We start from the raw sequence: 24,997 nt of genomic DNA, 5'->3' as shown, positions 1-24,997 counted from the left end.
GGGGACAGCACCCTACTCTGACACAAGATTTTAAAGAGCATGAAACACTGCTTATTTGGATTCTGTCGATAAAGAGTTGTTTAGAATTAAGTTATATTGCCAATAAAGGCTACAGAATTTCACATTTGTTTAATTTTTGGCTGGTGGTGTGCCTAAAACTTTTCCCAAAGAAAAAAGTGCGCCATGTCTCAAAATAGTTGAAAAACACTTTTAGGTTTACTATCTATTTGATTTTGACCTTAACATGCAAACCAAAATTGGGACAAACAGCATAGTAAATGGGTCAATGTGCAAAACAACTATATTGACAGAAGGAAATAAATAAACAAAAAGTTTACCATTTGCATCGACATTTGACTTGTTTACAAGTTCGGAAAGAAATTGGAGCAGAAGAATGTATCCTGTAATCTCCTGCCTATCTTGAAATCTACAGTCTAGGAGAGAAGTCTTCTCATGTAATGATGATTATGACAATGCTGCTGATAATGATCCTCTTGTTGACCTACAAATGAGAGAACTACTTGGTATTAAGCTTGTGCCTTCACGAGTAAGTTGACAGAGAAGTTGAGCCTGTTGTCTTTCTCACCACAAACAACAAAACAGACTCTCAGGGCTAAATGGTGAAGGTGCTCAGAACACACATGAGTGTGCGCGTGCACACACACACACACACACACACACACACACACACACACACAAGTACTTATACATAAAGACACACTCACATACACACAAAATATGCAGGGGTTGTGCTCACTGAGGCATAAACACTACAAAGTTCAGGCCAATCTGTTTATGAGTCAGCCTCATCTTGGCCAGGATTGTTCAGTGTGTGCACGTGTGCATTAGTGAAAGTGTGATAGAGGGATTACAGGCATTACGTCTTTTTTGAAAACACTAACACGAATGAAGTCTAAATTTTTGAAGGGTCTTTTTTTTTCCACAACAGGAAATCAAGTAGATTAATAATCTCCAGTAGGTTACAATTTGTGAATTGTTGTATAAGTTACTCACTAGTTACTCTGTATTTGAGTAGTTTTTCCACTGAATACCTGCACTCAAGTGTGTGTGGGGGGGTTTTTCCCACAAGTTGCTCTCAGAAACATATTGGTACTTACCTCAAATACTAAATCATATGCATGATTTCTAAATTAGCTCAGACACATGCAGTCACATTGGTGCTCCAGGTTTAAGACCTTTTCTGAAGGGCCAAATGGTTCCACGTAGGAGGATAGCTCACATCTTGGAAGGCCAGTTCTGTGTTACAAACTAGCACACAGATCTCACACACACTTTTTTTTTCTTCTGTCGTAATGGGGGCATCTTATTGACGTAATTTATTTCCTACCACCTAATCTTAACCATCACCACGGATTGGGCAACCCTTACCCTTAACCTAACCTAAAAAAAAATCCAAATCGAACCTCTGAAAGCAAGTCTTGACCCTCAGAAAGTGATCTGAACTTGTGGGATACACCAAAATGGTCCTCCCCAGTGCAAGAGATTCCCACAAAGACGGTAAACCCGGAATTGGGTCCCAAACACCAAAAACCAAGAACTCACACACCTATAAGGTATCACTCTGATAGGCTTAATCGTTTCCAGTGCTCAGAAGATAACACCTTAATTTATACTGACAGGACAGATTAACGCACAGGTTTTAAACATGAGTGGTACCAGTCAAAGGTCAATACACAGGCACTCACTCGGTCGCGTAAACCAGGCAACGTGTGTCTTCATGCGGATGCTGCACAACTACACAAAACTATCATTTTCTAGGTTCACTGAATTTACATTGTATGCCGGTTTGACTGAGGTCTTTCCAGATATATGCATTCACATGGAATGTTTGAATTTACTCATTGCACTTTTTTTTAATAATACAAATTATTATTATTACTAATTATTCCACTTAGTATCACAAAGAACGATAATTTTAGATCAAGGCTCACAGTTGTCATTTTGATTGCGGCATATCGTTTTGTTGCCCATTATCGAGTTTTCCTGGTATTTGTCGCCACCTGCTGGGAAAAAAATGACGTTGTAATGTCAATTGTAATATAGGCCTTTGTCTTACTTAAGATATTTAACTACCAGTATAGTAATGGAAAAACTCAACATTTTTCATGTATATTGTTTGCAAATTTAATGATTGAATTTGGGGGACTTCCTGCAGTCACACAATCCGGTGCGTCTGAATGGGTACGGCTCTAGATCCGTTTGTTTGTTTTGACTTACCGAAACCATTAAAATAACTGTTGACTGCAACAAACTTTACGAGTTTTGTTTTTGGCTGATACTAACTCAAAATAGTGACTGTTTCCTTGTATCTTGAAAAGGCTGTGTTAATCAGACGCGAATTTTAATTTTCTAGATTGCAAAATAAGAGTGAACCAATTTTAAGTCAATGTTGAAACGTGGCTGGCCTAAACAGTGAGTCTATGTTGAGAAAGCCCAAGGTTGATAAAATGTTTAATCAACGTTTTCTTTGCAACGACAAAAAAAAAAAAAATCCTTCCTGAAACAATAGAATGGCAGTAATGTAAAGTACTGTAATTTAATTTAGGTGATGTGTAATAATTATGAAAGACCTTTTAACACACAAACACCTTCCCCGAAACTCTTCGCTGCAGGACAAAAAATTTAAAGCAAACACAGATTACACTCAACTCTATTTAAAAATTGATCTTTTATCAAACAAAACAAAATACAATGTAGAGTCTATGGTGTTTTTAAAACTCGACTTCAATGTCGACAAATTAATACTGAATCATCGTTGAGTGCTTATAATTTTTTTTAAACAAAACAAAAACATATCAACCTTCTTAAACTAAATTCAGAGTTGGTTGAACATGTTACGCTGCCGTCTTCGTTGAATCTTTTCATAATATTTTACGTTTTACGTTCCATAAATGCCAGCTAAAACGGAAAATCCCAAGGAGCACGGTTCGAGTTGCTATTTAATTGACTTTACTTACATATTTGATATAACTCATGAAATAATCAATCAAATTATAACGAGTAACACAGCGTTTAAAGCAAAAAATGTAAAATGCCCTTTTTGTGAGCGTTTGCGGAATCTTTCACAGCTAGCCGAACCCGGAAACGCGTGCAGTTTGTGTGACACCGAGCGGAAGCTGTGCATCGTGCCCTATAAAACGGCTAACACATTGAGGTCGTTCTTCATACGTTGTTGGTAAAGTAAAATGTATTTGTTGAACTTATGCAGTACCTCCATTTTGGATCCATGAATCTAAAAAAATGCTTCATAAATTTTTAAATATATCGTAAATTCGGGAGCTATATTAGGGCTAGCATTAGCAATAATTATTGCTGGCAGAGGGTCAACGGGAAATTGGAACAGAAAATGTAATTTGCCGCTTAGGTCAAGTTGTTATCTGTGTAAATCTTTATAGATTATTGACCTAAAAGACAACTACGGGCTGTGTTCAATCAAACTCTTAGTTATGTTATCATATTGTCACACTGCACTCGCCTTTCATTACTTTTTTCCATAATGACGCTTCAAGACGTCTTGGCAACCTGTTCCTCATGACTCGATGTTGATGATCAACAACAATGTTTACATCAAAACTCATCCCTCGTCTCCGTCTACTACACAGGGGAACCTGTAAGTATGACCACGAGTATATTGTTGTTATTTTTTAGATAGTTTTTAGTGTTTTCTCTGTTGGTTCTTCTAACTTCCTACAACAGAATTCTCAACATAACAAAGACAAATCCCCAAACCGCCTTGCATTTGTTCCTTAATGCCACAGTAGGCCTATATGTCTTTGCTGTCCCAGCTAACTCACTGCATATTTGCTAATGTTTATGCAAAAACTAGCCTGCATTTCACACAACCAGTCCGCACATTATTCAAACAACCAAGTCTTGCGGAAGAATTCAAAGACTTGCGAACCTACTGACAGATGCTTTTCCTTATAAAGTTAGTGCCAATGTTAAAGGTACCGACTGAGCCTTACAGCAGCTGTATTGGTCATGTGATCTGATACAGGTGTCTGTAGCTGTCATTGGACTTTTCTTAAAGCAATACGCGAACTGACAGCAGAATTTTGCTCTTATGAGTTCAACGCACGAGTCAATGCATCAGTGTTCCTGGACGGCTGTTCTCTCTTTCTACGGGAGATTTATGCACTCTGATGTGCTCATGTCTGGTCTTTCCTTTCCTTTTGACTAGTTTGCCATGGAGATATCTTAAGGGAACGTGTGCAGCTGGCAGTTCCTGCATCCAGTTTGTCACTCAATAAAAAACCACGACGCTACTCCACAGCAGCCAACAACAGATACCCACCTCGATGGGTCCAACTTGAGCCGGAGCTTGATGAGGCGCTTGTGCCTCGTAAACTGTCAGTAAGTCCTTTGGAAACATGGCTGTCGCTACGCTACACTCTTCCCACTCTGCCGGAGTCTGCGCCACCACAGCAAGAGCATGTGGAGCTGCTAGAGGAGAAGGTGCTGCCACCCGTTTGTGTACACGTTCACAAGGATCATGACAGCGTGGCCACACCCCTCAGTTGTAGAAATGTTTTGAAGATCCGACGACGCAAAATGAACCGGCACAAGTACAAGAAGCTGTTAAAACGGACAAAATTCCAGAGGAAGAGAGTGCTGGAGATCAGGGGCAGGAAAAAACAAGTAGGTTTTTGCTCTTGATTCTTTGGTCGGATAAGAATAGACATCGTTTCAGGTTGTTTTTCTCGATCCTTCCAACGCTTCCTCGATCACATCCAGTGGTTGATAAATCCACCATCTGTATGAACGATGAACGTTATACAACATTTCACCACCACCAAAAAATTCCATACATCCAGCACCGAATACTGGTGGCAAAATCATGCTTTCGATCATATTTACGTCATTTATTCTTTGGCACTTAGTCATGGTGCTGGGAATTTCAAACAATTTGAAACACCCATGAGTGCATAAAATGTTCAGGTCCTAAAAAGAAAGGGTGGGTGGTAGCACATTTAAAGCCTACGAGAACATCTGAACTTTACATAGGAACTGAACTTTAATAAGAATCAACTTAAATAGTTGGAGTAGCACAAAAGCCTGGCATTTGGCCACTATGAAGTGCTCAACAGTACATAATGGGGCCGTTATTGTAGCAAAAGTATTTACAAATGTCTTAAAAGATCATATCCGTAACCACAGTCACAAATATGTAATAAGTCACAATTGTGTAATGTGAATCCACAAATGCATAATAAGAGTAACAAATCGGTAACGAGATTCCACAACTTTGTAATGAGAGCCACTGTTGTGTACTTTGATTTGAATGGCTGATTGGCTGCATTCTTACATGTGACTTTTGCACAGAAGTCTCAAATGCGGGTGGGGATTTGCAAATGCGTATCTGAAGACTTGTTTATCATTTGCTTGTTTTTAAATAGAGAAAAATAAAATTGATAGTCATTCAAAATCAAACTACGCTATGGAGTCAAAGCTCAGAGAACGTCTTGTTTTCAATGATGAATTGATTTTTTGATTTTTAAGTCTTGTTTGCTTTGTACAGAAACGTTTTGAGGAAGACCTGAAAAGGATTTGGAAGCGTGCAGGATTGAAGAAGGCTCCAGAGGGATGGAACACACCCAAGCTCTTCATTAAACAATACGGAAACAGAAGGGACTGAGATACATTTGGGGATAATTTTTCACACTAGACAACTTGCTTACTATGTCCCTTGTTGTTTTGTGTTTTTAATTAATTAAACCATGTCGGAAGTCCAGAAAATTGATGACGCGTGTCTCCCATCACCGCGGTTTCCATTGGCTCATGCTAAGTTCGCCATAAATCCTCTAGGTGGCGGTAGTGTGCCAAATGAGAAACGTCCCCACCGCAATTACCGCAACTTGATCCAAGGCTGTCTAGACATTCTTTCAAGGAAAATTAAATTGATGAAACATTTGTGTGTATTTGGTTATTTAAAAAAAAAAGAAGGAAGAAGCCCCTCTGATTCAGAGCAAGTTGAGGGAAAAAAACAAGTGTGTGTGTGTGTGTGTGTGTGGGTGGGGGGGAGGGGGTCAGTTTATTATCAACAAAGTGATTATCATTAGCGTAGTTTGTTATATATGTCTCTTGTGCTAGTTTGCCAGTGTTGAATTTCATATACGTGGTGGGGGAGGCGGGGCGTCTGGACTGTGTCTGTAGGCATCCAGAGCCAGACGTGCGCGACCAAAAACAAATGCAGTTCGGTCCGCTCTGAAGTTCTTTGTGGTGCCGTTTGTCCACTGCGTGCTAGACATGCACGTCTACAAGACTCTGCTGCCTGGTAAGCTATAAATATTCTTGTTTTAGAGAAGCTTAAATGATAACTTAGGAACCGAAAGCCGATAAAGTTATATTCTTTCAGGTGTTTGTTTTTTTTGTTTGTCTTGTTTTTGGAGCACACTTAGAAAATACACTTGCAGTCAATAGTTCGCATTTCTACCCGCTGCTCGTTAAATCTATGCACTTAATTTGAAAAAGAGGATCTTGCTGAAGTGCTGACATTCTACCGAACTTTGTTTTAGTGTTGATTTTCATTATCTGGGTCAGTACTACACATCTGAAATGTGTATACGGCAGAAGAAGAGACGAAGTGAATTGCAGCCTTTATTTGTAACAGTGTTGTCTTGGCCTGGGGATTTTTTGTATGTTTTCGGCTCAATGTGTTTCTTGTTAGTGGAGGTCGGAGTGAAGCCTCAGCATTTTTCAGAAGTCCCTCATAAAAAAAAAAAAAATGGCCCTAATGAGAGTTTTCTGCCAAGAGTGTGAAACATGAGGATTTTTTTTTTGTCCTTTTATTGAAGTAACAGAAAAAAGTGATTGTGTGTCAAAACCGTTCATGGTGCAGCAAGTTACTGTACATTCATTTGTGATCTGCAACAAATACAATGTCGTTGATAAAAAGTGTGCCTGAGTGTGCTCAAACCTTGTGGGCCGAGGGACCACTTTCAGACTTGCCTTACAGTAGTCCCGTTGCCCTGCTAACACATCAACATTTCGATACAATTTTAGTGTAATAAAGGCCATAGAATTAGATTTTTTTTCCAATTCCAAACAAAATCTTCATGACTTGTTCAATAGAAAGAAACCTTTAACCACGTAACCTTATGAATATTAATCAACATTCCATCATCACTAGCCCGGAATGATGCATTGATTTTGGGGTGTCAGTTTCGAGTACTGTACTAGTATTTGTCAAAATCAGCTCTTAATTGGTCCACTTCAAAACTAAGAGTGACTGAAATATTATTGCAATTTTGTACTGTTCCGCGGGTGACGTTAGGGGTCACCAAAATAGTTGTGTGTCCTATGTAAATAGATCATGTAATTCATGTCATATAACATTTTGTTACATATCTGCCTCAGCTGTTCTCAGAAGATTCAGGATTTGAATCTAGCATCTTCACACATTTCAAAATAATATGCTAGATTGAAGACACGTTTAAAACTTAACCTTGGACTTAGATGTGAAAGAGATTGTGTTTGTTTGACTCTGTGTGCCCTGTGATTGGCTGGCGACCAGTCTAGGGCATGGCAAGAACTCAAGTTTCAATTTGAATCTCGATAAGATGTACCCAATAGACTGATGGGTGTATTTTGAAACTATTATTCTAAACTACTATACTTTTGAGTAGTTTACATTCTTTGTTGTTAATTCCAAAAGGGTGGATCTCTGGCTAGTTATAAAAATTCATATTGTGTTGAAGTGGAAAAGCCAAACATGAAAACTACCTGTAAAATGTGGCTTTCCACATTCAAATGACTACACACATACCAGCCCCTGAATGTGCTTTTCTACTTGTTGCTCGTTCTGCAGCTGCACAGGTTTATTCTCAGTTGCTGTGATGTGGCAGTGAGTAACCATCTGACACAGCCCTGATATCCATGAATCACACACATTGTGCAGAGTAAAGGCATATTTTGTACTTGACACGCACATTTTGGCTTAATCTCTGGGATAATGTTTATCCAATTGCTGTGGTTGCAAATTGTCAGATTTTAACATCCAATTGGCAAATGGCCATATCATTTTTTTTTGCGGCATTAATTTTTACAATGCTGCCACATCACTAGAAGGTTTTACTGCATTTTTTTGTGCTTTGCAGTACTTTTGGGAAACAAGTGACTTAACTATAGTTTTGTGTTTGTTAGGACACAAACTCAACTCAAGATTAGTTTTGTATTTCAAGGGTATGAACGTAATCATCACATAAGGTACATTATAATAGAAATTTGTGTTGACACGCAGACATATTAATGCCACCCTCCTGGCAGACAGAGGCAATAAAAAAAACAAAAAAAAACAAACACCATTTCCAAATGACAGCAGCCTTTAGGACTACAGCCAGCTACCTCCTTCATCCCCTAAAAATCATAGCCCGAATGAATAAAGCTTCTGTGTGCAACACCAGCTGTCCCCATAAACACACTCCCTCGGTAAACAAAAACGTCACACAAATGGAAAAAACATGTATTTGAGGAGGATGTCTTGACCTCCTGCCTAAAAGCTTTCTCTTGTTTTGCTAACTGCATTTGTTCATGCAAATAAGTTTGCAGCTTCTCTTAATGTCTACCTAAGGTCAAAATGAATGAGGAGGTAAAAGTGATGCAAGAGCAAGCTACTTTAACTGGCCATTTTTCTGTTTTAGTTCTTGCTGTGCTCTTCCTGCCAGAAGGTAAAGCAATTCATTTGCTGACGGCTTATGTTTGTAATTATCGGTGTTGTTCTAAGTCCATGTGTTTGTTTACGACATCAGCATGGGGTCAGAGGACCAGCAACAGCAGACTTGGTGTGGTGGTTGAAGCCAAGAACATCACACTCCCTGTAGGGAGTACGGCTGTCCTGCCTTGCCATAGCTCTCGCATGGTGTGGACCCAGGACAGACTGAAGGACCGTCAAAGGGTGGTGCATTGGGACGTAATGCGCAGCACTCCCAAATACTCAGTGGAACGAGTCCTTGACATGTCTCCTGGGGCCCGCCTGAGGGTCTACAATAACTTCAACAAGGATCGCATTTCCATTCCGGGCTCTGCGTTCAAAGATGGCAACTTCTCCCTCGTTATCAACAGTAAGTCTCTGCATCCTTCTATCACACCTATGCCAGCTGACATTAGTGCCTGGCTGTCCAGCTGCCGGTAACTGTAAAACACTCTAAATGTATAATCTTGGGTTTGTAATCCCCAAAATCACATTGTAGTACATACCTTGCAACATTTCAACTTTCTCTTTTCTAAAACTGTTCAAAAGCCCCTGCGTTATTTTCTTTTGCTATTTTAGGCCTTGGCTGCATGTAAACCCACATAATTCACCCCTCTGTGTGTAAAAAAAAAATTCCGTCCATATAGCTTTGTTCGTTTAATGCCAAACCGATAGGCGGCAGTAGTTTCACTGAATTCTGTCCAATCAGAAAGAATGTCTGTCTCTTAACGGGAAATATCCCTTGGACGTACCATTGTTATGCCACATATGAAGTGGAACCGTGTTTGGGCGTGCAACAATAACCAAGCAGCTAGCACCTGGAGAACAGTTACAACCAAGGCAGTTTTGGGGTGACGGGCATGCATGTTGATTCTCAAGCACAAGTAGCGCATTTGAAATCAGAGCGACATGTTTGTCGCAGAGTGATGACGTACAACTCTGGTTTAAAAATAAAATAATGTGTATTTCATCGAAACTTGACACACCACAGACACCAGTGTTGTTTATAACCCTGGCAAATTTGAATGATTGAAAACAATCAAGTATATGAAAGGCGGCTTCAAAATCTTAAACTATTAAGCCATTTTTTCTGCTGTCGGATGCTGTGGGCTTCCCTCTGACTGCGCTGAAACTGTGCTCCACTCATCTTTTAACGGTCACGATACTAGTGCTCCGAACCTGCTTTTTTTTTTTTCTTTCTAAAATGGATGCTGCTGCAAATACGTGTCAGTAAAAACTATTGTATCCACCCCCCAAAAAAATCTGAAAAATCACAGTCGCTAACGCTATAGTATAAGTATTACGTACATAGGTGTCGTCGGTGTTTGCGCAATTACCTTCCAACATTTGTAATGTATTTTGAAAACATTTCTGAATTGACTTTGTTTAATTGACTTAATTTTTATGAACTGCGATTCATTGTTCCACCAGATGTGGTGCAAAGTGACCGAGGAGTATACACGTGTAATCTGCACCATCACTATTGCCTGAATCAACAGTCTGTTCAGATCCAGCTCAATGTAACCAAGTCAGGTGAGACTTACCGAGTTGCGTTTTTGCATTTGTTCTAATGCCTACCATGACTTTAAGAGCATTCCGCGCTTCGCAGCTAACAAGGAGAAGCGCTACTGGGATGGAGAGAAGACCATCTTCGTGGTATTGTTAGGCAGCTCGGTGGTGTTGCCGTGCGTCAATCGGAACCCTCTGTGGAGAGACGGCCTCCAGGAGGACCAGCAACAGGTGGCCCACTGGGATTTTCAGCCCCCAGGGGTGCGTCCAGATAGAGCCGATCGCCTGGTGGACCTCTACGCTTCAGGGGAGCGTCGTGATTACGGGCCGCTCTTTGCTGACAAGAAGATGAGTGTGGTCGAGGATGCTTTTACAGTCGGCGACTTTTCCCTCTCCATTTCTGACTTAAAGCCGGTTGATAAAGGCTTGTACTCCTGCCACCTTCACCACCACTATTGTGGCCTACACGAAAGACGAATCTTTAGACTCACTGTGGTACCATCACTGCCGTCAGAGCCGACCACAACGTCAATGGTCTTCCACAAGGGGGAACCTGAACCAAGTAAGCCTGCCATATTGCCATATGTAGTTGGTCCACTAGTCATACAGTAACCCCAAAAATGCACCTTCCCTTAGGGTGGCCCTCAAAAGTGGACGCTCTAGAGCAGGTGTCCCCAACCTTTTTATCACCACAGACCAGTTGACCGGTGAATCTAAAGTGCACCAAACCCGTAGGAGCCCTCAGCTTGTTTCTCTTTTCACATAAATAGGTTGTCGAGGGTTGCAAACTTCCTTTTAAGACTACCGTCATTTGCGTGCTTTTCTCAGCCATCGGGGGGGGGGGGGGGGGGGGGGGGGGGATATAAAGTGCACATAAAATAGAAACCCACCACTGACGCCAAACTAATGGAGACCTCAGCTTTTCTCTCTTCACAGATGCGTTGTCGAGAGTCTCAAAATTACTTTTAAGGCTGCCGCCATTTGCGAGCTCATCTGGTTTGGTTCCGTAACAAATGGGTCGAGAACCCATTCCTTGTCTGTTTGTGGGTCCGGTTTGCCTGGAAAGTAATGCTCAAATTTCAAGTAGGACTCCTGATATTGCCTGTTAGAAACTTTTCTTTTTTGTTTTTTTTAACTTGTAGGCTCGTCACCTCTCTCTTGACTTGGCCTTTTCTCCTTCTCCTTCTGGGCATTCCAGAGTACTGCCGCACGAATGGAAAAAGCCCTTGATCCCGCGGACTTCTTTTTAACCCGGAGGATCGATAACAACCTGGCATTTTGTGACCAAAGTTGTCGGGGTGGAACTTATGATGTTGCTAAGTCGAGGAGATAGGAAGGAGCTAAACCGTGTAAAATTTTATAAGTAATTAACAATAGCTTAAAATCACATCTCAGGTGTATTGGAAATCAATGCGGGTCAGCAAGTATCAGAGTAAGATGATCGAACTTTCTCGTCTTTGTCAAGAGTCTCGCTGCCGCATTTTGTACAGACTGCAGACTTTTGATGCAGGACATGGGAAGCCCAGAAAACAAAACGTTACAATAGTCAAAGCGCGATGTAACAAATGCATTCATTAATGTTTCGGCATCGCTAGGAGACAGAATAGGGCCAATTTTAGCGATATTGCGAAGATGAAAAATCACCGTTTGTTGTGTTCTTATATAGATACAAATAATATATAAAAATAATATATAAAACGAAAATAGTTCATTAGTTTAGGTGTGACCCAGTTTAGGTGTGACCCAGGGCGGGGTGTTAACCGATGTACCAGGTATATATTTTCTCACTTTACAGGGACATCAACACATTTTTCTTCTACACATAGGAGTGCCTAATACTTTTCCTTGTTGTAATCCAACTGAAATGAGAAGAGGGGCAGCACAGCTGCAGTTGCATTTCTAAGCATAGTTTGTCAGTTAAGTCAGGTCTCTCTTCATGGCTATTTTCTCATGCCGAAGCAAAGAAGAGATTATAAGGCACTAACAAAGCGGGTTGCAGTGGATGTTTAAAAAAAACAATGATGTCATTTTGTTTTACTCTTTTAAAATCCATCCGAAGACGTTTCAACAGCTCAAAGCCATGTAGGCGCCAGCAATTTAGGGTGCGGAGGGACATTTCTCTCCGCGTTTGACCCAGTTTCCTAAAAATTCCGAGCATGCGTGCCGACATTAAACTCGATCCTGCCTTTGGTTGATTATCCCTTGCTTCGCTGGGTCTCGGTTATTTTCTCAGCTGATGTGTATCGGCCTTGGGTGGAGGCATGTTTACCAGCGGTTGGCGGAAGTCTGATGCATCTGTTCAACATCTTGACCAGCTGTGTCATGCGGGGGTGGGGGAATATGCTGTCAGAGTGAAGATCCCCCTCACCCTGCAGCGAATTGCTCTGTTCGCATCTGGGGATTGATGGCCTTTCAATAAGAATTAGGCTCAGTTATTACTGCTGCCTTTGGACAATAAAAAAAACAAAACATCAGTTTGCTGTCATTAACATGACAGCTTTAATCTGTTAAAGCATGACAAACAAGAGGTTTCGCTACTGTATTCTGTCTTGACAGAAGGTAAATAGATTCCTGCAAATGCTCAGATAGTTGAAAAAAGGCTTTTGTATAACTGGCACTTCCACATTATTGACTTGCAAATGATGTGTCTCCCACAGCAGACAAGGTCAGTGGTTTTGGTGGAGAATGCGGTGTGTGAACTGATCTGTTAACACTTACTACGGCAGAACGATTCGGGAAAATGACCCCATTGCAATTTTTTCCCCTCTTATAGTTTCAATTAGAAATTTCAAATGTCAGTTTGATGTTCTTTTTCTACCTCACACTGAATATGGCCAACCCAAAGACAGTTACTGTAAAATGTAATTTCCATTGGCTGAGGCCATTTGAAATTCATCTAAAGTTGTATAAACTGAAGGAGAGTATCATTAGATTTTTTTGAACAGTTGCTGTTTATTCCAAACATACAGAAAGGAGTGTTGGGTCCCTTTTGCCATTGGCACATTATGAATGTAGTGTTTTACAGAAATACCATTAAGAATTCAGCATTAAGAATAAAGTTATATTACTCCACGTTATCCGTGAAGACAGTTAGGAAATATCACTGCCCTCGTAATGCTGTCCCATATACAGTATTACTAGAAAGTAGAAGTAAACAAGAGTGAAATGCATATTCTAAACAGATAATAAAAGCAAAAAGAGCGTTGATGCCATTCTTCTATTTTTTTCTTCTATGTTTTTGTTACAACCTTAAACTGGTTACAGTACTGATTAGGCATAGATATATCACTACTATCTAATGAGTAAAGAAGTGGGGGGAAAAAAGTTGTGTTTAGGACGTTGTGTAGAGTTTTCAAAGGGGGAAAATAACTTAACTTTATTTTGGAAAATGGCTGTAACACACCAAAATGAAGGTGAGTTAATGTGTACGCAAGGGATTGTTTGTAATGCTCGGTTTTGATTGACATTGTCACTGTCCAGTGTTTTGCTTATTTACTGTATGCTGTAGTAATACCTTTTCTTTTTAGCATAGGGCTACTCTGCATCACAGGAGTAGTTTTTCTAAAAATAAGACAATTCACACAGAGAATTTTTCACAGCTAACTTTGTGGCAGCTTAAAGTCTCTTGAGTTATTTTCCAGTCTAAAAAAGGAAAGCGGGAATGTACATTACACATGACGTAGAAAAGAGTGACAAAGAGAATAAAAAAACAACATGCAGACAGACCACATAAGAGAATTTGTCTGTCCTCACACTTTTCCCCTCGTTTGTGGTCAGCCTGTTTTTTTTTTTCTGAGGAGGGGAAAAATGGGTCTGGAAGTCATTACTGGGGACAAGAATTTTGACATTAAATCTCTGGTCTCTGCTTTTTCTCTCTTTGACTTTGGAAAACAGAAATGGACAAGAAAAAACTGCGAAAGGATTAAAAAAAAAAGAAGATATGTTTACATACAGTGAACCCCGATATTTTTCATGAAAGGAACCAAAACTATCTCCAAAAAGTGAATTCCACCAATATCAGGGATCAACCCCAAATTATACTGAGTTATGGCATAATTGCAAAAGGGCTCATAGCTTTTCGAATGCTCCTAAACATGTTGTAGAAACATCTGATTGTACTTTACAAAAAGATAGATTTTTAAAAGTACTTGGTTAAATGCAAAAGGAAAAAACAACATCAAACAACAGTTTTTGTCACTGTATTACTCCCCGTTGTGCAAGGCGTGGCCATTTGAGGGCACTATATAACAAAGACACACAATAAACGTTTTCACTACTGACTCAGTACGCTGCAGTTATATTGGTCATTTTTTCACGTAAGATAAAAAGTATCACTTTATATGCATGTATATCCATTATGCTGATCCATTTTTCACAAGTGAAGATCATCTTGAGTCATCTCAAGTGTTTAAATGATCCCCTTGTTCATATTTCCAGGGATCGAAGAGGTTGAGAGCCCTCATGTGGTGAACGTCATCCTCCCTGAGCAACGAGGCTATTTCGTGCAGCACTTGGGCTACTTCCTGGCAACCTTACTGCTTGTGGCCTTCATCCTAGTCGCCATCATTGTGCTGACGCGGCGGCGTAAAAAGAGAGGTATTGTTATCATTTATCATTTAATCAAATACACTCAAGAGGATACGGTCTTTTGATTATTCAAATTTTCTTTTGCAGGCGTGGCATATGATCTGCGCAGATATGACGAGTAAGATTTATAAGAGCTACTGAAAATAAAATCTAAGTTCACTGAATGTATTTGTAACAAAAACACAAACAAAACAAAAAACGATGTCTGTGCAGGACGAACGTCATAAATGAAGGCGAATGCTCAGTGGAATGCACAGAGCTGCAGACCTTCAACCGAGAGCCACTGAATTCAGGTAAGTCACATTCTGTAACTCTGTCGAAATAGAAAATGAAACTTGATTTTACGTGCACGTGTGTGTGTGTGTTCCTGCGTGTACTGCCCAGATTACAAAAATAACCTCCTGAAAGAAAGAGACTTGAGCAAAGACTGCAACAAGGGTGAGCCATGACAGAATACAGAGCAGTTACATCACCTCACTTCCACAGCAAATAAACATTTGCACCTCCTCCTCCTCCCATCTTCACGCAGACTTTGATGGGAAACTGTGGAAGTGAGGAGCTTCGAAGACGCTGCTGGCAGGACCAGGGCTAATGACGTGGGAGAAAGGATAAAGAAAGCCAACAAAGCAGAGGAGAAACATCCCCTTTGCTGAAACTCGACATAACACCAAGGTTTTTTTTTCCACCTTCATTTCTTTTTATTCAATCACTTTCATTGCATTCACTCTTTTGTGTTATTTTATTGTTTGTTGTACAATATACAAGATGCATTGTTTTTTGTTTAGGTTTTGATGTTCTAATGTCCCATATCATTCTATTACATTTTCCAGCATGCTTTTTATGTGTAATGTGCATGCATGCAGAACTGCTAGCTCACATCTGTTCTTGTATGACAGTAGTTGTTTTTTTCTCCTGTTTTATGTTTGTTTCTTTTTGTTTTTTTCACAAACTGCTGTATTGTACTTTGCAAATCAATGCTAATTTACTGTACGTGGATAAAGTCACCAAATGTTGTGACACATTTTGACAGTACTATCCTAACTTGTTTTTTTTATATTGATATTGTTTCACAATGTTTATGTCTCGCTTCCTCCACTGAAATAAATAAGTAAAGTTAAGAATAGCATGTTGGAACCAGTTTGTCAAAAGAATACGAGTTTTAAATATGTAAATTTAAGCACAAAGCTTGGTTTATAAAATATTGTTACCGGAGATCATGCTAACCACGGATATGAACACTAAGCCAACTGGCTTATGTGGCAGCTGTATTGGCAGGGGCCACGCACAGATTGCAAAAAGAAATCATATGTTGTTCTTTTATTTTTTTTTAAACAAATCGTCATTTTTATTTTTTGGTCAGTGCCAATAGTATCCTATCATGAACACAATAAAAAAACAACATTTGAAAACATTTTTGCCCATCAAAGTTGTCGTGGGAGGGACAAGCATCCCTAAAAGGGCATGCTGTATTTGCTTATGTTCATATCTGTCATGTTGCCCTTTGGCTTCATGGTTTGTATCACCAGCCAAAAGGCATCCTCATTGGCTCATTCCAATGACCATGAAAAGACCAGGCACACCTTTTTCACAGCACACACATATAATGTCACAGATATGACAGTGTAGATAGAAGGTGAGGATTGTGAGCCTAACAAGGCAAAAATAATACTTACTGTATGCAAGTATTGGGTATACTGTATGTGCATGAAGCTTTAAAACACAAATTAATCACAAAAAACGTACTTAAGTCGCTTTTTCATTACTTCTCATCCATTGTGAAGTTGGCCTTGAACAAAATCCTCGCGATAAATGATCGCTACCATCCGCAAGCTTATGGAGTAAGATCAATGTCAAAAAACCTATGGGTATGTATTTTGTGTTTCTGAAATGTTTTCTCGTGACTATGGATCAAAATTGTGTAAGGTTGAATGATTTTCTTGTGACTTAAAATCTAAAACCAGTGAGTGCAGTCATTGCATTACCGCTCTCACTTCTACGACTACTAAGCTTTACTACACACGACCTCACGCCGGAGTGCAAATGTGTGTATGAATTTCTTCTGTGGATTGCCTCCTATGAGTACCAAACACTACGCAAAATAATCGAGCTGTGAGTGCTCCTCCCTCACATGCGTCAAGAAAGGAAATGAAGACAACAGACACTAATGGCATGGAAAACAGAGCTTTTTGCAGCTCATCAAGCTTCAATGTTAACGATAATAGCAGGATGATAGCAGCTGGACCTTGGTCAATTCTGGCGCGTTTACAGAAAGGTTCATAAATGTTCAGTGTCCCTATTAAATAAGTAAAATAAATACAAATAAAATGAATTTACAAAAATGGACTCACAGGTTTTGAGAAAATGACCTGTGACTCCAAATCCACATATTTGAAGAAAATGCAATGGATGGATGGATTATATTAAAATAAATTATAGATCAATTGTACCTTGTTTTTTTGTCAACAAGGGAGCAATAGCTAGGTGGCCCTGAAGTGCAAATACACAAACAAAAAGCTAAGCAAGCAAAAAAGGTGATCGCAAAAAAAAAAAAAACCCACCATACAACGGAGAAGCATACAAAAAAAAAGAGCGGACAAGAAAAAAAAGCACGTAAAAAGGACCATGCAAATAAAGAGTACACAAGAAAAACATTCGTCTTTGAGCAGATCATTAATCCTGCGACATTTTTTTTTCTCTTTTAAAAAATGAGCACTACCAGGAATTCAAATATTGTTGCCAGTATCAAAGAATCACAGCCCTGCAAATTGTTCCCAGGAGTCAGTCAAAACAGGTGTATACAAATTATGCACCATATTAACTTGTGCCATTGTACATGTTATTGATGAAGAGAACACTTCAAGAAAACACAAGTTTTCCTTTCAGCAATAAATAGGTGAAACAAAGTGACTGCTTCTCAACTACTGATTGTCTGCAAGAAGATAGGACAAAAAACTAAAACAGAAAAAAATGAATGATAGCAGCTGGACCTGAACCTAATGAAGCTGAGATGACGAATTTGGGAAGAAACACTGTTGCTTAAACCACAACACCGAATGATGAAAGTGATTTTAATATTTATAATGGTGGCACAAGTTATTATTGTGCTTAATATGGCTGGTTTTGACTGGCTCCTGGGAAGCAACTTGACTGGGCCGCGATAGCGTGACAGAAAATTTGCATATTGTGCGTAGTAGTCACAGGAGGCAATACACAAGAGATTCGTACCCGCAGGCGACAAACCACCGGAGAGGTTTGTGCACAGACGTGAAGTTATTCATATGAATCGTTATTCGCGAATATGTCTTGTTGACAGTGATCTATGCCATACAAGCATCAAACGAATTGCGGCTTTTAATGGGATGGTGTGTAAGATTTGGACCGTTTTTCACTACGGACAGCAGGAGGTGCTGCAGATGGTGCATTTGCCATTGTCCGCAGCTATAACAAACATGGTTGCCTCTAGAGAAGCGCCACCCCTTCATGTAATTTAATTTAATGATACCTAGACCTATGATTATATTTACAACATGTGTTGTTCATTTAGAACACATTCCTTTGCAAGTTTTTGAAATTTACAATCATTCAATTTATTCCTTTATAATGGAATCACAATCTTACACACTGTCTCATCACAGATCTCGCCGCTTCTCCACATCCAGTATGGCAACGACGCCAACGTACGTGTTAGGGACAAAAGCGGTATCTGTGTACATCTGCAGACGAAAATCCCGAATGCGTCCTCCCCAAATAGGCCACTAGATGCCAGCACCGCCTCACCAGTGAGCCACTTTAACACTCGCAATACAGTATTCCCGGCGGCATATCACAAGGATGTATACTGTCCCTTCCTGTTTTACAGCCACCGTAGCTCCGCGGAGCAGAAAGGCGAACATGTCGGAATCCGAGCTGGGTTCGTCCCTCGAGCGGACGCTGTTTTATTAGCGTGAAGCGCTCGCTGCTAATCGTAGCAGACAGGCCTTCTCGTTGCAGTTCCATTCTGTTGCAGTCCTGCCAATGCTTGCCCTCCTCTCGGTCTCATGGCGGAGACCAAAATCATCTATCACATAGACGAGGAGGAGACTCCCTATCTGGTCAAACTGGCAGTTTCTCCCGACAAAGTCACCTTAGCCGATTTCAAAAATGTCCTCAACAATCGACCCGTCCACAGCTACAAATTCTTCTTCAAATCCATGGACCAAGATTTCGGGTGAGTGGCCGCGATCGGTCGACGCGTAATCGCACTCGTCGCCGTTGTTGTGCTTATTGTGTTATTATCGGGTGAGTGTGCGTGTGCCGACTACAGCCGAGTGAGTGTGCGCTCGAGTAGCATTGTGCGTGTTTCCACGCGTTTTGGCACCTGCTCATTATTCCAGGCGGTCCAGTGCGCAGTGGACGAGCCACACGAGTGTTCGAGCTCAGACTAGATCGGTCCGGTGTGCTCATAATGACGCGCATGCATACACACGCACACAAGCATGCGTGCACACGTTCTAGTTTGTTGTTGTTGCTGCTGCGTGGTTTCTTTAGGAACTCGCCGACTGCAGGTGAATAACTCGCCGATTAGAAGAGTGCAGTGTCATTATTACGCTTCGACAATTGATCCTTTGTGTGAGGGCGTCTTTGAATTTATTTAACGTGTCAATATAACATTCCGGGGGCCCTTTTCGTCTTAATCCTAATCGAACGAGATCAGACAAGCGCCTGAGCAAACGTTCAAGCTTCAATTTTAACTGACACTATAATTATCATCGCTAAGATAGGTCTGCGCTTGCACATTGGCACAGACTCATATTCGCACACACAAAATAGTGAGAATGCATTTCTGCCTAGCGGTTGAAGCTTTGCTTTCATAAAACATGCAAATTAGCTATAGCTGTTTAAAACCATATTTATCCGTAGGCGTTATTGTGTGGAGCCTTCTCATCCTACGGGACACGACTACATTTGACATGATCCCGTACTATGCAAACGTCTCTAAATTTTCCGATGAATACCTCTGGAACAACGTCAAATGTGAGTGAAGACGAATACGGTCTGTTGGTAAAATCACTGTTTTTACACTGCTTTTGTGTTGTCTCATTTGATTGGCATGCACACATTTAACTGTGTGACGATTGTACACTATCTCACTCGGCGCTACCAAAATAAAAAATGAAACGAAATAAGATTAAATCTATCGCAAACTAGACATCGACAACGTCTGGAGAAACTGAATGTGAAGACTGAAATGGTGAATGAAAAAAAACATTTAAAGATGGAATGGTTTTGAACAATGTAGAATGATATTGAATGATATGGAAAGATAGAATGCTGCTGCATTATATTAATTTTAATGATTGTTTTTTTTTTTTCATTGTGTCTCAGGGAATGATTGGTGATTTATTTTTGTCAGGCACAAACATGTTGGCATGTTAAATTCTTTTGGAATTTAAATTGGGTAAATGTTTTATGGGATTTCATAGAAAATGAATATGATTTTTCTGTGGTTAATTTTTGGGGGGTGAATCTGATTTTTCAGTGGGGCTTGCAAACTGAATTAGTGACATATTTAAAATTTCAAATGGGAACAATGTGAATATGTGTTCATGTGTTTTGATGATAGTGTCATTGGCAATATGATTTTTTTTTATGTTGGTATTGTGGTAAAAACGTTGAATTTTTGTACAATGGGATTTTTGAAAGATTAGGTTTGTAATATTATTTCATAAGCGGTTGGAAACAATGATAAACAACCTTTTGCATGCCAAAAAGAGCAATGAAAATTGTAACTAATATGTGAATGTCTTCAGCCTTCGCATAATAAATAGTCATTTTCTCAGTCATACGACGGCAGAAGAAATTCCATTTTAAATTAAGGGCATATTGTATTTGAGAATATAATCTTATATAATGTTTGCATTGACAAAGAATGAGTATGGTCAGCCCTTGTCATGATGGTAATGTTGCGTTGTTTACCTACATGCAAGTTTACATTATGAACAAATCTTCCACTTGACTGACTCCGCAGCCTGGAGCATTTTTAGGCAAGTGGTGTTCAGCTTTGTCAGCTCTTGCTGTCAGAGAATGACACTTGCAGACTAAGTCTCTTAGCGAGGTGCGTTCATCACATTCTACACACTGAGAGTGTGTGTGTGTGTGTGTGTGTGTGTGTGTGTGTGTGTGCGAGAGGGAGAGGGTTTGCTGACGATTCCAGGTTTAAATAGTGCTGCAGAATGCCCCCTTCCAAACTCTCCTTGTGATGTCTTTGTCCCAGTAAGAAAATCTGTCAGGCCTCCGCTGAGGATGACATATTTATGTCAGTTTCTCATTCCGGTATGAGTGGTCATCCCGTAGCATACGCTGGAATTGCAAAAATATGATTGGCGGAAGTGGGAAGGCAGGCAGCGTCTACACCCCCAGACGTCATACATTTCCACTGCAGCCTGACCTTGGAAGGGAAACCGGCTCTTCCTGGTTGCAGGCCGGGCTTAGTGTGCCTCTTTATCCTCGGCTTCCTGCCTCTCTTGCAGTGTAAGGCGGGCTGTTCCCTGGGCCTCAGGTGATCAACAAGCACATTATGGAAACAGAGTACAGTATTTGTGCTCTCTCCAATCTGAGACATAGGTCCGTGTCGAGAAGCCCTGTGTTTGTGGACGCAGGATAGTTTCATTACAAAGGGGTTTCGGAGAGCATTCCGGCCTTAGCCAGGCTTGACTATCCATGCTGTGTGCGCAGCGTATGGCGCTGGCACACTATGGAAGCAAAGACAGTCAAAGGCATAGAGGATGGCAACTCTTTGTGGCTGCCATGCTGGCCGCCCGATGGAAAGGAACGAGAAGACTGCTGAGCAGAGGAGGAAAACATCAAATCCCTTGCAGTTATAGATGCTGTTTGAAATGTAAATTAGCAGCCATGCAAGGTCCTCTGTAGCAGACCCCCTGCCGCGCTGGAAGAAACAGCCATTTTCTTATGGGATTGCTGAAATACATGTGCGCCATTTTTTTTTTCTCAGCTTTTCAAATAATGGCCACGCAAAATGTGTTAAACGGTTTGCCAGACAAACCGCTCGACATGTCCCTTTATTGCTGAGGACATGTCCTTCCAGTTCCCACCGGAGTCCAAACTGCACATTTGCATCCATATGCATTATTTGTGCACAATTCATACTTCACTTGTTTTTGTTTTCATAACATCATCAATATTCATAAGGCAAACAGCTAATTGAGCGACCCGCTTTGCTTGTTCAGAGACTTGAAGTGAAGGTGATGTGTTGTGTCATTGCCACTGGTGTGCTCGAGTGGGCTTGAGATCTCACTGTGGATGCTTGTCACTGAGGCACTGCGGTGCCCGCGGCCAAGCTCGGCGCCTGTATTTGAGTCCCAGACAATAAGACTGGCTTGCCGAGGGCCGCATGATGCCAAGTCCCTGTAGTTTGCACCGAACCCTGTGAGCACCTGGCTTGTTTTATTATAAAAATCAAGCAAATGTTTGACAGTCATGACACTGTTTTGCGTGTTTGCAAAGTGTTTATGTGCTTTATCTGCCCTAAATGCACGTGATCAATGGTCAGAATCACAGAAAGCAGAGTTTCTACTATTCATGGCATATTATTGGGCCTTTATATTTATTGTTGCTCTGTCGAGACTTTTATAATAGGTCAGGTCAGTCTGTCTTCGAGCATTGTGTTTTTTGTAAGAGGGGAGAAAAAACACACACACATTTGACCCAATCCGTTCAGTTCTCTTGAAATATCTTTTCAAACCTTGTTGTTTATAGTCAGGCAAACGTGCAAAATCATGTTCCTCGTCATATTTTGGAATTGATCTATAAGCTTTCATGTGGATTATTTCCATTCTTTTCTTTTTTAAATAATATCTTTTTGAAGATTGAAACTATTCTATGCTTGAGTCATGCTGGGGAATTCTCAGGTTTTGTACACATCTACATTTTTTTGGGGCTCGATAAAAGGTGTGCAAAGCTCTTAAAAATTGAAAGTAATGCCTAAAGTATCCCTTAAAACAGCTGCCTCAAGAGCTGGACGATATGACCTTAAATTCACATTGCAGTTCTGAAGTTAGCCCCTTCATGGCAAAACTGTATATGTTTGATATAAGTAAAAGATGTGAAAATCTTAATGTAAATATTTCTGAAAAATAGGTGAGTTGCATCAAGAAAGGTATTCAGAGTGAACATTGTACCAAACAAAACATGCACCTGTCTCACTGTGGTAACCCCAGACTGTGAGCGCTGAAAGCCAATTCTGCTTTGGTTTATTAGAAATAAGAAACGAGCAAAAACAATCCATTGTTGTGATAGCAGATTGAGCCCACTTTGAATGGTCTTAAATAGTGAAACGCTGTAACCAACGAGCATTTCAATAGTATTTTTTTTCCCTATTAATCAATAATTGCGACTATTTTTTAAAAATTTCTCTTGAAATTAGCTAAAGCTCTGATGCAGATGCCATATAAACTCATGAACCCTTTCCTTCACCTCAATATAGTATATTTAAATACACATACATAACTTAAGAACGTGTGTCTTTTTATTCAACACACAAAAATAAACTACATGAATAAATGACATAAATTAAGTCAAATGAAAGTCCAGTCGATTTTTAAATGAGTGAAAATGCTACTTATTCCCTAGGATAGCATTAATGGTGAATTTGTACTGTAGAACATTCACAACGTTCGAATCGCAACTCATCAATCTTGCTCACTAATGACCGCATATTAGAGAGGAAAATGCTGGGCAGAGAGAACGGTGTTGTGTTCGCTTTAGCCTAGCCCTCAGCCCTCATTGTTTTGTCTGTCCATTCGTTCATCCATTTTCTACAGCCGCTTCTCCTCACTAGGGTTGCTGGCGTCTGTCCCTGCCTTCTCCGAGCAGTGCCCTGGAATGGTTGCCAGCCAATCGGAGGGCACACTGAGACTTAACAACTCTTAGCACTCACGATCACACCTAAGAGATATTTGTTGTGTCCTATAGACCTACTGTGCATGTTTTTGGAATATGGGAGGAGACCAGAATGCCCGGAGAAGACCCACGCATGCACACGTAGAACAAATAAACTCCACACCGAAAGGACATAGCCCGCTGGAATTGAACCCGACACCTCTGAACAGTGGGGCAAACGTGCCAACGAGACTTCCGCCGTGCCACCCCCTACACATTTCCTCCGCCTTAAAGTCCCTACGCCATCTGCGAGAACTTCCGGTCTGCCAAGTCGATTACAAATCGACGCATATTCTCCGTAACTCAGGAACGAGGCCAAGATCGTTGATAAAATAGTTGTCATTTTGCAACCCAATGTACAAAACCTCTTGATGGGTATACACCATGTAAAAGTCCAGCTGTTCTGCACAAACAACTTCAAAATGAGCAGGAAGATCACTGCTAGTTTGCAAAATCTGAAGAGACGCTGCGCCTCATGTTGTGCACCTGCCGCCGCCATGTGGCCAGATCAACACTTTGATTTTCTCCACCAATCGCATCTGATTCTTCTGTGGATCTTCCTGATGTAAGAAAATATGTGCTAAAACTGAATAGAGCAAATTACATAGAAAATAAATTAAAAATCTATCAAAGTGACTGGTCGACGATGACGTCGACTACTTTACGCAATTGACGTTGTCGACAATGTTGACTGTTCGGGACAACCCTGAACCAAAGGTCTTAGATTTAATTAAAGTGGCCTTAACAGAGTTTAAACTTGACCACAGTAGATAACTTGGTCATTAAAGATTTTACAAAGATATTCTCAAAGGTATTGATTTTCAAATTTTAAGACTCATTGCTTCTTCTGCCTGTTATACGTCATTGATGTTCAAGTCACCCAGCTAATGTTTGACTATGAAAGCACAAACACATTTTTTCTGCCCCGCAGCCACACAAAGACTCCCAGCCTTGAAATATTCTGTGAAATCTTTTGTTGCCAATTTAAGATGTCACGTGTGAGCCGCAAGCTTCGGTCAACAGGATTCACTACTTGAGTGGTTGCATAGCTTGTGTGACTTCAGGAAAGGATCACATTTTGCTCCAGGTTTCGGACAGAAACTAAATTACGCGTGGTGTATCAATTGTGTGTCGTTCCAGTCAGGGTTTTCATCACAGATTCCTGTATGGATCATCCATGAGTAAGAGTGGCAAATAAAGTTACATGAATTAGCAGTACAATTTTCGATTTTAGAGAAGTTCACGAACAACATT

General features: G+C 40.4%; 3 protein-coding genes across 5 annotated transcripts in view; all 3 read left to right on the top strand.

Annotated features, from left to right (window-relative positions):
- The first annotated feature begins 3,047 nt into the window (after positions 1 to 3,047).
- On the top strand, positions 3,048 to 5,931 carry aurkaip1 (aurora kinase A interacting protein 1). Its single transcript, XM_088440742.1, has 4 exons — positions 3,048 to 3,196; positions 3,531 to 3,631; positions 4,202 to 4,659; positions 5,540 to 5,931. The coding sequence occupies exons 2-4, from the start codon at positions 3,580 to 3,582 to the stop codon at positions 5,654 to 5,656; spliced, it is 627 nt and encodes a 208-aa protein (XP_088296868.1). The 5' UTR covers positions 3,048 to 3,196; positions 3,531 to 3,579; the 3' UTR covers positions 5,657 to 5,931.
- Positions 5,932 to 6,131: 200 nt separating this feature from the next.
- LOC148427997 (matrix remodeling-associated protein 8-like) lies at positions 6,132 to 15,927 on the top strand. Its single transcript, XM_088440729.1, has 10 exons — positions 6,132 to 6,295; positions 8,661 to 8,687; positions 8,769 to 9,080; positions 10,142 to 10,243; positions 10,320 to 10,781; positions 14,657 to 14,815; positions 14,894 to 14,924; positions 15,020 to 15,099; positions 15,191 to 15,244; positions 15,336 to 15,927. The coding sequence occupies exons 1-10, from the start codon at positions 6,268 to 6,270 to the stop codon at positions 15,359 to 15,361; spliced, it is 1,281 nt and encodes a 426-aa protein (XP_088296855.1). The 5' UTR covers positions 6,132 to 6,267; the 3' UTR covers positions 15,362 to 15,927.
- A 2,677-nt stretch (positions 15,928 to 18,604) lies between these two features.
- The window catches only part of LOC148427995 (segment polarity protein dishevelled homolog DVL-1-like), a 34,318-nt gene continuing 27,925 nt past the window's right edge, over positions 18,605 to 24,997 (top strand). The window contains exon 1 of one of the 3 annotated variants that reach the window (XM_088440718.1): positions 18,605 to 19,013. In XM_088440718.1, coding sequence (XP_088296844.1) covers positions 18,844 to 19,013 — 170 coding nt within the window. In that variant the 5' untranslated portion in view covers positions 18,605 to 18,843. The remainder of the gene's footprint in view (positions 19,014 to 24,997) is intronic. The other 2 variants (XM_088440701.1, XM_088440709.1) reach the window with 2 other exon arrangements.

This window comes from Hippichthys cyanospilos, chromosome 2 (genome assembly GCF_059441005.1).
Source record: "Hippichthys cyanospilos isolate Australia breed blue-spotted pipefish chromosome 2, RoL_Hcya_1.0, whole genome shotgun sequence".
NCBI classification, from domain to species: Eukaryota; Metazoa; Chordata; class Actinopteri; order Syngnathiformes; family Syngnathidae; genus Hippichthys; species Hippichthys cyanospilos.
Note: the sequence above shows the minus strand (reverse complement) of the source record. Positions and strands in the feature narration are given on the sequence as shown.